This window comes from Sitodiplosis mosellana, unplaced genomic scaffold (genome assembly GCF_009176505.1).
Source record: "Sitodiplosis mosellana isolate CC-2019 unplaced genomic scaffold, AAFC_SMos_1.0 Smas_scaffold_30, whole genome shotgun sequence".
Lineage (NCBI taxonomy): Eukaryota > Metazoa > Arthropoda > Insecta > Diptera > Cecidomyiidae > Sitodiplosis > Sitodiplosis mosellana.
The window spans coordinates 4,114,603-4,126,906 of record NW_022595272.1 but is presented as its reverse complement, the minus strand read 5'-3'; the positions used below and the strand labels follow the sequence as shown (position 1 = coordinate 4,126,906).

General features: G+C 37.2%; 1 protein-coding gene and 1 non-coding gene across 2 annotated transcripts; one reads left to right on the top strand and one right to left on the bottom strand.

Moving 5' to 3' along the window:
• Positions 1-5,986: 5,986 nt before the first annotated feature.
• Trnaq-cug (transfer RNA glutamine (anticodon CUG)) lies at positions 5,987-6,058 on the top strand. The gene has a single exon. It is a non-coding gene; the product is annotated as a tRNA-Gln (tRNA).
• Positions 6,059-6,817: 759 nt separating this feature from the next.
• LOC129569383 (putative uncharacterized protein DDB_G0277255) lies at positions 6,818-12,304 on the bottom strand. Its single transcript, XM_055448173.1, has 8 exons — positions 11,557-12,304; positions 11,322-11,459; positions 9,046-11,251; positions 8,832-8,968; positions 8,490-8,749; positions 8,321-8,428; positions 8,073-8,214; positions 6,818-7,889 (listed from the first exon to the last, which is right to left on the bottom strand). Exons 1-8 carry the CDS (start codon positions 11,887-11,889, stop codon positions 7,836-7,838), a joined length of 3,378 nt encoding a protein of 1,125 aa, XP_055304148.1. The 5' UTR covers positions 11,890-12,304; the 3' UTR covers positions 6,818-7,835.

Sequence of the window (12,304 nt, the reverse complement as noted above, 5' to 3'; positions counted from 1 at the left end):
AAATTGTTCGCTTCAATTGTTTTAGCATTAGAAACGCATTGAAACGCAAAACAAAAATAGCAAATAGAGATAAAATAAAAACAATTAGGAGCGTTTGTTTTCATTTTCAAAAAATATTCCGATTTATTCATATTTCGAACATTCCAATCAGTATCGCATGCAGTAAATGTTGAAGATCGCAGAGAGGGAAACCGTCAGGCAAAAGGCCCTTGTAATTGTTTCTCATTATATCCATTACCTCAAACGTCATTTACCTGCCATCGAAAAACTTGTATACCGTGACTTCATTTTATTGTCATCTCTAATTTCCACCCTCATCAACTGGAAAAAAACAATCGCATTCGCTTACTGAACTCAGAGAGACAGAAAAAAAATCGGGCAAAATGTCATCGCATCTTTTTTACCCATTGTTTGTCGCTTGTTTTTCCTCTGCTCCACACTTTTAATTGAGACAGCAGAATTGTGAAGCGTACGGCATTACTCGGATTCACTGCCATTTACTCGGTGCTGCGATGGATGGTGGTGACAAGCGAAAACTCTTCTATATACGGCTCAACTTATAAAACTTGATTTGAATAATCCATTAGTAAATGTTGGATTAGCACACGTAAATAACCCCGATGAACAATTTAAGAAAAAAAGAGATACAACGAACACAACTCGCGCATTTCCAACCAATTCTTCTCGGAACGGGCCTCGATGAACAGTGAAAATGAGCGAAATATAATCGGATTTCAAAACGACTGACTTTTTCGTGCATATGAATGCTATCATATAACCTCAATCGTGTAAATCCACTTAAAATTGATGGAAAGAAGCGGATATTTATTTTTACGATTTTCTTGCGCAATAATCCAGTTGAATGTTTTGCAAGTAATTTTCCGCGGGTTTCCTTGCAAATATTTTGCTCTCTCTCTTGGCCGCATGTTTTTGTGTGTTTGTTTCAAACGCGAATTCATGTAGAATTCCCAAGAAAACAATCGGCAAATCCCCCGGAAAAGTATACAACTACGCAACACACTCAATGAGCTTAATCAAAAAGTAAATGATGATGCATATATGGAACGAACGTGTCGAAAATGTGTTGTTGTTGTTGGAATGCGGCTTCGCCATGAATACACACATTATTTCTGGATAACCCAATAACCGTGCACACAAAACGGCGAATTGTTTTCATTTTTATGGTAGTTTTTTTTTTCTTCGTTTCCACCCGCGCTCTTTCATTCGCATTGCATGCGCTCGCACGCAAATGTAATGCAATAAAATCATATGAAAAATAGCAATTTTCTAGAGGAGATTCGAATTCCCAGTCCCAATGTTATTATTTCAATTTCGCGCTGAATTGCATCAATTCGGCAAGTGAAGAATTTTCCGAAGAAGAATCACTGCGTCGAAGGTTTCTCTTTTGTTTTATCCAAATGAACTTTGTTTGTTTTGTGATTTCATATCATCTTGATTTTTTTTCTTCGAAATCAGGAACATGGTTCATCGTTTTGAACGTGGAAATTATCAAATCGAAAGAAACATTTCGTTCGCTACTTATGGAAATAGCATTTTCAGTCAAAAATTTAATTTTCCGTAACGACGCTTGAATCATTTGAAAATTACATAAAGTTGCTTTAGTTTTCCAATTTCGTCCGTTTTCATCGTTTAGGTAGCCTTCTTCGCCCTTTGAACTGGCCGAAAAGTTGTTTGAAATAAAGTTTCGACATATCCAGATGCTTATTGAAGAGAGAAAATTTGAGATAGATCTTAAGTAAATGACACGTAAAAATGCAAATGAAAGGATCAATTGAACAAAAAGCGAGAGCGTACGAGCGGGTAAGAGAGCAAACGATGTTTGGAGAAAGGAGTGCAGAGAGCAGAAAATGTCGGTGGCATGGTTTTTTATTTGCTCTGTTCAAATGCAATAGTTGTCTTCAATGTTCTCCATTTACATTTTTCACTCGACACATGTTCGGTGTCATTGAGTGCGCCAAAAAAGGACGAAATAGAAAATTGAGAGACGAGATAGTGAGAGGTGGTACGAGGTGAATGTGGAAATTTGCAACGAAACGAGAAAAAAAAAACAAGCAAGCAACAACAATAAGACACGGTTATATATGCGGATAGATGTTGAATGGTATAGGCAAAACAACATACTTGTGTGTACAACGTCGGATGTAGGGTATGGAATGCTGTGTTTTTGGTGTTGGCACGACATTCAAAAGAACACCACAGCCAAAATGGGAAAAAAAAGAACAACAACCGAAATTTATCGAATGTATGCAGCGCATAGTGCAGGAAAATGGTAATACGGCGTCAACAACAAAAATTTCACTACATACAATTTTACAAATGAATATTTAATCAAAATTGTCTTTTCTCTCTCTAGTTGTTTTGTTTTTCAATTGTATCAAGTGTATGTGCGCTGTGTGTGTGTGTGTGTTTTTTTTTTCCGGTGTATGTTTCGTTACTAGCTCTCTTTGTACTTCTTTTCTATTTCACCGCATTTCTTTTGCTTTGTAATTTTTTTTTGTTGTTCTTCGCTCGTTGGTTCGTTCATCGTTGTTTGTGCTCATTCATTCGTTCGTTCTATTTGGCTCGTATTCCAATTTTATTGCGCGTTTTCGCCGCATATTGTGATACGATTTCGGTGAAAAGGTAGTTGAGACACCAATTGAAAGTTTTCTTTTCGGATGTTCGACACAAGAATAAGAAGAACGATTGCTTCGTTCCCTCATTCTACGTGTTTCGATTTGAGTAAAGTTCCGAAGGTATAAGAAAAACGACGATCCAAAACGGAAAAAAAAGCGAGTCAAACACCGTCTCTGCGGTGGTAACAAAACAATTGAATGTGTGAGAAAAAAAAATTGTCGGCTCCTCTTCAACACGCCGATATGGTGTCGATAGCAAATAAAAACCAAGTGCTCAACCTGTATATCACATCCAATTGTATGTGGGGTTGAAGAAGGAACGGAAAAAAAGCGTAGCGTATGAGTGGGCCCGAATAAACAGTGTTGCGAGAGAGAAAAAACCCAATTGAACATAAAGAACGAAACGCCAAATTATCTGATGTGTGCACAAGAGAGTGAATGTGCGAAGCAAATGAAACTCACACACCGAACGAAAGAAGAAAAAAAAGAACATTTGACGCACGCCAAAACAATAGATTCTTTTACCATGCCCAATAAAACTTAAAGCACAATGGCGTAAAAATTCGAAGCAACACCAACGTTGACTTGCGACTAATAAAATCTTTTATTCAATTTTATTGCAATAGTCTGTCTAAATTATGGCTGCATTATCTTTTATTGCAGTTTTCAATCATTTGTAATGTTTTTTAATGCTGAACATTTTTGCATTTGTGCAAATTGCCTCGAAACCGATTGTTTTATTTTTTTCGTTCTATCGCTTTCCACCGGTGAGATTGAGCCACGCGCATTACAACGAGACAACGAACACATTAACAAGACACACGAATCACATCTTCCTGGCTTCAATTTTATTCTTTCAATTTTCTTTCTTTGTTTCAATGCTCAACTTCATCTTAGCGCAATCCCAAGATGTAATTGGCTCGAAATAATTTCCTTTCTTCTTCAAGCACCATTTGGAATGTAATTTGGCGAATACGTATTACTCGCTTTTTTAATATGAGCTACGTACAATGTGATTTCATCCCAAAATTATTGCTTTGGCACTATTCCTTGATTGAATTCAATGAAAGTTGAACGCAAAAGAAATTTAAAATTAAATTTTTATACACTTCCAACAAATTAATATTCGAAATATTACTTTCAATCATTTCCAAGTTGGAAATTCCAACAAAAACGAAACAACTGATGATCAATTTCGAAGCAGAGATCGAGGAAAATTCGATTCGACTCTTTAGATAATAAGAGAACTGACTCTGGTGATAACCTCCAAACTTTTAAATCATTTCGATACAAAAGATTTGAATGCTAAAGCCTCCTCAGCTCGAAAGTGATTTAAGAAATAATCTTCGTAGATTTAACCTTAACAACTTACCTCTCGTAGCAACAGATGATCTAAAATCAACAATGCGACAGTTTTTTCTTCCAAAAATGCAATTTTCGCATAAATCTCTGAGAATTTTCTGAAGTAATTTTCTGGAATTTATGGGTCCATTCCGTTGTTTCATTATTTGATGTCGAATCTAGTATTTCCGCTGTTTGGATGATGGAATAATTTCCAAGGGAAAATAAGTATGAATATGACATTTGCTAGAGAGAAACGCAGCCACCGTGCAATTCCTCTGCTATATAGCGTGTGATTGCTAAAAAAATCAGCAAATCTTTTAAATCTTTGTTGGAACCTTTTTTCTGTTTGCGAGAAAACATTTCGAAATTCCGGCCATTCAGCACATACAATGCTTGGTGTAAATCAGCCAGCGCAATTGCCATAGAACAAAGGGCGAAAAACAATTTGGAAAAAAGCATTTTGCCATTGTTTTGAATAAAATATAATCGTTGAATTTGTTGTTTTCGTTAGTATTTTTTATTGTTTTATTGCATACATACATATATTCCGTGTGGACGCATGGCTTCGAAGGAGCGAACAGTGGTTGGTGAGATGGTTTTTTAAGCATCATTCGTTATATGCCTTTAATCTTGAAGTGTTTTTAGCTCGCGCTTTGTGGATTTCAACGGTTTTTTTTGTTGCCGGTCTCCATACGTTGACTACAAATTGTTGCATTATCTTATTCGCATTGCCAAACAGTGGCATTCATGGCCTCTTCGAGTAAATCGTTGGCTTTTATTATTTTTTTGTTGTGTGTCTGTGTTTTTTACGGATAAAAATAATGTTCAAAGAGCGGAAATTGCGCGTTTTTTATTCAACCGGAATGGATTCACTTTGACAATGGGGCATTATTCACTTTTTCACGCGAAACTACTTTGTCATTGTATCACATATACTTTTCTTTATAGTGGTTCATGAAGATGCCGAGACGGTGAAACGTGCACTGCCACGTATCGATATGTGAGCACAACAATCGTGCAATATTTAAATTGTGCCTATAAATATATTTGCATATGAGTCGAAAAAATAAAAGAAAAATACACCATTCACATACATATACCATGCACTTACTGCTGCCAATCAGCTCGATGTTGGGAACAATAAAACAACTTTGCGTCCTGTTCCCACTTTGCCGCAGCATCGCAGTCAAACAGAGAAACGCGCTCCACAGACATAGGTATGAGTGCATCGCATCCGTTACAACATCATCATCTTCTCTGTTTTAGCTTTTATTCGGATTTTATTGCCACATTTGAGTCAAAGTCAACGCCGTTCTGTTTACTGTTATTCACTTATTTGCTGATTGTATTGCTCCCATGGAGATAATGACTACATCTTCTGTGGCGCCATTTTTCTTCTACCCCTTCATATATTCATGTGTGCTGGTTCGGCTCCGTATGAGGGAGATATTAGCATAAAATCATACAAAATGTCGTCTTTTCGCTTGAACTACCACCGGCTTTGGGCTATTTTCATTCGCAATCACCATATCACACATGAACTAAATGACAAGAGGTGTGGCAACATTTTGATTAATTTTTTTTTTGTTATTCTGATATCACAAAAATCATTCAACCACTAGCAACAAAAACCACGACAACATTTTTAAAAATTAAGACTTTTTAACAATTGAACGCATTTCTTATTCGGTTTAAACATTAAAGACGTTTATTTTTCGACTGAAAAATTGAAACTGCTCAAAATTTTAAACGGCGACGAATCTTTTCAAATTTTCATACATTTTAAACATTTTATTGAATAATTTCATAAGTTTTAAAAATTCAAAATCAATCTCATCCCATTCACATGCATTCAACTCAAAGAACCATTTAATATAATCCTTTCAAATGAGCTGCAAAAAAATGTAACCGTTTTTTTCTTCCAAAAGGACATCGAAAATGCATTGCAACACCATGTGAACCCTTTCAACTATATAAGAACCCATAAAAGCAAACGGTCTTTAGTTGGTTCTATGGTGTAACGGTTAGCACTCTGGACTCTGAATCCAGCGATCTGAGTTCGAATCTCAGTAGAACCTGAACTCTTTTTTTCTATCATATTTGGTAGTGGATTTTTATTTTGTCCTTTTTCGAAATGAAAATCGTAACTTTTTTCTGAAATGAAATTTTTAATTGAATTTTTCCGAATGATTTTTGATATAGCACGATTTACAACGCAATTGAATGGAATACAATGGTAAATGTTAATTGTCTGCGTAATTCATCCGTAAAATCTTATCCATATTTAGCATTTGAACTCAACATATTCGACTCAAGCGATTTCGTAACAAATTGACACAGAAAACATCTTTTGATTGTGAACGAATGAAAATTACACTCATCAAGCTCATGTGGAGGTGTATCTATTCACTCACATCGAATAGGTGGAGACGGTTTTGTCTATTTGATATGTGTATATTACTGTATGCAGTATGCCACTTGCTCTTATTACTCGTTGCAAACGAATATGTAGGCTTTTTTGACGATTTTTTTTTTGGTAATACTTTCAAAATCAAAGGGTTGAAATCGATTGAAATATAGTAATTGAACATTTTATGATAATGATTGATCAAATGAATTGAATTAAATTACTTTGATATCGATTAGAATCGCGAATTGAAGGAATTTGAAACACGAAACTATAGTCTGATTGCCTTTTTAGTTCTTTCACTCACCAATTGATTCAAGTTTACCACATTAATTTGAATGGAGAACGTACTGAGTAGGAAATTTCGTCATTTTACCTATTTTCTATTCCAGCTGCAATCAAATCAATTTCAAATGATTAACAAATGGTATTTTGGATATTCTTTAGTGTTTTTATTTAGTTTATTGACACGTACGAGATTTCATAGATTATGGGGTTGATGTTGGTTTTGTTTGCATATTTGCTAAATTGAAACAATATTCATTTGTTGGTTTTTATTTAATTGCTCTGGGCTATTGCATTGTATTTCTGTGGGACACATTATTTTATGGAAGAAGACTCTTAGTGTGTGTGTTGGTATGTGTGTTTCGATTGCATTATTCTATTCTCTTCTGAATCTTATCACCTGAATGTAATGAAAATGACTGTGCCAATGTGTTGAATATCGTTTGGAAAAAAGTTCATTCTCAAAATGTCTAAAAATATTTGTTGTTTTCTTTTCTGTTTCATTTTGTACCAATTCGGTCGCTTAAAATTACAATTTCGAAATTTTGGTTTCACTCATCAATTGATTTAATTTGCACTGTGCATTGTTGTCGCACCATTATAAATTTTCCGTTCGAATTTCATTTCTCCGTTCTCCAAATTGTGAATTCGTTAGTGCATATTTTATATGCGTTTATAAAACAACCACTAAATATGATGCTCCACAGTCTTCGGAACATTGTATTGCGTCGGCGTTGATTGCCCATTCTTTTTTTATCAATAATTAATACTTGTGTTTTCTTTTTATTTCCTTAGATAGATTGTATATCGAATAATTTAGATCCAAATCTATTCAAATGACTAGTATCATCTACTTGAGCAATGTTCCATTGCCATATAATTTTGTTTTGTTTGTAAAAAAAATTCAACTAATCTAAGATGTTCTCTACGAATAGATTTCCTCAATCATAAAATGAAAACGAATTTGAAACAAACAACTCAAGCAAATTGAACAATAACATAAACATGGATAGGCTATGATCAATCTATATGTAATGTACATTCTTGTTTCACTTTATTGTTATACCTAATGTGGCTAATTGAGTAAATTTTTTGTTGCGGCTGCTTTGCTTCGAATAAATTCGGCGCATCATATCCATTAGCACACTGGCTGCGCAAACATTTTACCTCAGAATCACATGCTCTTCAGCTTCATCGCTGTGGTTTTCTTCATTTATCTGTGGGAAAAGAGCGAAAAAGATTCAATGAGTCGTTTTAGTAAAAAAGTTTTTTTTTGGAAATAGCAGTTCCATAGGTGGTTACTATTATTATAGATAGCCAATTGATTCAATGTGGTTAAAACTACAAATTTTGTTAGTTGTTTAATTTTCTTGTGGCATAGACACGTTGTCAGAACCTACCTCAGGTGGTGGTGATTGAGAGCTATCACTTTCGACCTGTTCGGAGTAGCAATTCTTGTAGCTCAAATAGTCATGAAGTCGTCGTGGCAAAGGAAGCGTCTGAATCAAGTCCTTTCGAACGACTGCACGCCGAATCACGAACCTATAGCGAAATTTCAATGAAAACATGAAAATTAGTATTTATCCGGCAAATTGCATTGAAATGAAAGAAAATGAAATGATCACAATGTTACAGCTCAATCACTTACCGACACATATGTTGTAGACTTTGAATGTGTTTGAATCGTGATACGGGATTGGTGAGCTGAACTCTCATTGGGCCATGTTCGGGTCGTCGATGGAAGAAGAACAGATACCTATTGGTTTGCATATTGGTTTAGATTCGATATAAAAAAAGCAAAATTCACAATCGCTTACCTTCCACTGCGTGAACTCTCCACCGCATTTTCAATAAACTCCATGATAGTTCTTGACTTGAATTTCGCACATGAACCAAATGAAAAAGTTCCTTGATCCTGTTCGATTCGTACATGACGCACGCAATTGTTGAGCTTGAATGTCAGCGAGAAAATGTAGTGATCATCAGAGCTATCGCGCACAATGAAACTTCCATCCGGTTCATTTGACAGGATTTTTTCAGCTGCTTCACTTGAAATCGGTCCCCAATACCAGCCATACTGTAAGTGGCAATTGAAATGAGATTAGAATCGTTATTTTAAATTCTGTCAAAAAATTCAATCAAAACAGTATTTCGGTCACCTCTTTGACTTTTTCAATGTTGGTCGCAAAGTCCATGGTTGTTTGAACGTCATTCTTCTTTCCATCGCGGTCTTCGTTGCTTTCTTCGGCAGCTGAGTTGGACTCAATTGTTCCGGGTGACTCGATGCGAGCTGTGCCTGCAGTGAAAATTCACATTTAAATCAAGTGAAACACACAAAACAACAGAAAATTCTTCGATTTCAATCAATGTTACCTTTGAGTTTTGGTGGCAATGGTGGCAGAGCTCGTGTTGAAAATTTGACTTTTCTCTCAGTGCCGCCGGCAGCTACTTCGTAATCAGTCATATCGCGTTGATTTGATCCGGTATTCGAAGCATGATGGGTTGAATAGGATTTTCGAAAGCGGAAAATGCTGCAAAATTTTTGCTTTAAATTCAAACTGATGGAAAATTGGGATTTTTTCGCTGATGACTGTGCTGGTTGTGGTGTATTGTTTGTGGCATTTGTGGTCAGACCATCGTTAGTTTCTTTGGCAATACTTGGCGACGACGAGATTTTCTTAATGTTGCACGCATTTTTTGCGGCAATTTTTGATGATACATTTGGCAATTTTGAATTGGTTGTGGTCGCATTATGATTTGGTGTGCTCACAATTGATGTGACCGATACCGATGATGATTTTGTATGACTATTTGCAATGGAACTGGTTGCACCGATCGTGTTATTGTTCAAATTATTGTTGTTAATGTGTGACAAATTGAAATTTCGATCACTTTTTAAAATCACAATTGATTTATTCGCTGTGTTGTGATTGAAACTAGTCGAATTATTATTGTTATTGTTTGAATGTTTGTTGGATGAAAATGTGCCGAACAATGCAAGTTTGTTGATTCGTCCACTGCTATTGCTGTGATTGCAGTTGCCATTGAAATTTGTTTTGTTCGACATATTTTTCGTGATTGCTTTCAGTTCGAGTGCTGATTCGCTTGAGCTCGAACACAAACTGGTGTACATCATTTGCTGTTTGACCTCATCCAGCATTATGTGTTTTGGTTCGGTAATCACATTTTCCGGGACACTGTGCCGTTTATCGGCCGCACTGTTACTGCTGCTCGATCGGCACGATTTCGATGGGATCACATTGCTGGCACCGTTGCAGCCATCCAAACTTTGCTGGCGTTTTCGTCGCTTATTGTTGCGCACATACTTCAAACGGCCACGGAAATGTTTTGTGCCACTTTTGAGTAGCATAGTGGTGCGCGTGGACACTGGCAATTGCTGGATATCACTGATTGTGTTCTGCATCGAAACGACCGATTTAAGTGTGGATTTATCGCCCAATATGCTTTTTGCTCCGTTGCAACCACCATTGATGCTGTTGCGGCTGGTGCACGTTCGACTAGTGTTTAAGCTAAAAATAGGCCGAATCACATCAATCGGCAACGCATAAATGTCTGAATCAATGGGAACATTATAGAAATCGGATATTTCACGACTGGTTAATGCATCATGCGACATGGCTTGTGTTATGAATATTGAATCGTCGGCTTTGTTTGATGATGATATTGTTAATGAATTATGTGAACTGGACAGTCGGCTGTTCAGTGAATTGCGTGAATTTGGACGATTGCCCGTCGACAAATTACTATTGGCATGATAATGTAATGGACTGTACAGAATTGATGGTGTTTTACGATGCTGAAATGTTGTGATCGACGTCGATGTTGACGACGATGACTTTGCCTTCGACACCGACGATAGTGTCGACGATTTCGAGTGAATGTTGTCATTGGCCGTTGCACTTGACTCGGATGGCCGCAGTGAATTGTTTGTCGATGCCAATGTTGATGTACCAGATGAATATGGTTCGATCGTTTTATTTGTACAGTAGCTTTTGCCACATTTTGTTTTACGCTGATAATACAAATCGTAATCGTGGATTTCGTTGGCCTGTTCCATTTGCAATCGATTGCAATTGTCCGGTGGTTTCAGAATCATCGAAACTCCGGCTTTGGTTAGATTATCGTCAAAAATTGTGAAATGATCGTTGCGCTCCAGAATCGAGTCACAGCTTGCATTCGCTGGATATTCATCACATGGAACATCATAAATATTGTCGATATGCGTATTAAGTACAGAATCACTAGCATAAATATCATAAGTATGGTAGAAGTCATCCGTTGTGCGATGATACAAATGGTATTCGCATTGATACACCTGACACTCTTCGTCTTCGTAATCGTTTCGCTTGCGCGGCAATCGTTCGTACGAGTATGGCTCGCGTTCCGATTCGGTCGGTAAAATCTCGAGCGATTTGGTTTTCAATGGATTCATTGGCACCTCGTCGTAAATGGAATTTGGATTATTGCCGGTGATGGCTGTCGATACAATGTTCTTGGCCAATTTCGTTGAAAAACTCTGCACTGCTTTCGATCGCAGCAACGTTGTCTGCGGTGAATCCTATAGTTTTCAATAAGAAATCGAAAGAATTAGAAACCGAGCACAGAAGATTCAATTCAGTTGGATTTACCTGAAATTCCGGCGGTGGATCAATCGGTGCCAATGGCACTTTCTTCAATGTGTTGAAATTCTCCGCGCTCATGCCACCGTCTGAACAATTTTCCAATGAATCGAATTGTGACACTTCCGCATCACTTTCGGCAGCCAACTGAAATCAACAAAATCAAATTCAATTTTTGACATTCAGAACAAAGTGCTTTGTTTTGTCATTCTTAAATGAGTTCAGTGTATAAAAAAGAACTTACCTCAAATTCAAATTTGCATAGGCCCATTCGGGTGGAATCACCGCTCGAAATGGAACTATTTGTGGTGAGCGGTAGACCAGAGTCTTCAGACAATGATGACGTTGTCACACCGTTTAATTCGAAGCTGTTTCCGCTGTTGAGCTGGTGTTGCGAATGCGATATGGCCGACGGTGAGATTTCAATGGCAGCATGTCTCACCAGCAAATGATGATTCGACGGAAATGTTGTGCTCATTGAATTGCTGCTTGCACTTCCCACCGCGCTCGTGTTTATCGCATTCGAACCGTATTCCGTGGACAATAACTGTTGTTCATGGCTGTTCAATTTTGCCATTTCTCGAATGGTCAAGTTCTCCAGAGAACTTGATTGTATATTGTGTTGTGCTCTGTGTGTGCTTTCTTTTGTTTTTCTATTCGCTGGCTGGCGGAGTTTTATCTATCTCTCTGTTTCACTCGATGTCGTCTCACACTGTTTTGTTAGCCGCGTTTCGTCGTATTTAATCCCTTTTTATGGTTGCTCAACTTTTCCTTTACATTTACTTCCGCTTCTTGCATTTGTGCACACAAAATCCATCACTCTTATCACATCGTTCGCTGATTCATTGCACTACGGGCTTAACGTTGCTTATGCGGTTTATGCACGCAACGAATGGGAGACAAGTCCTCGATGATAACGATGACGCGCGTTGTGCACCAAGCGAATGCATGAATCAACACTCATCATCATTGTGTGCACACACATCGAATGA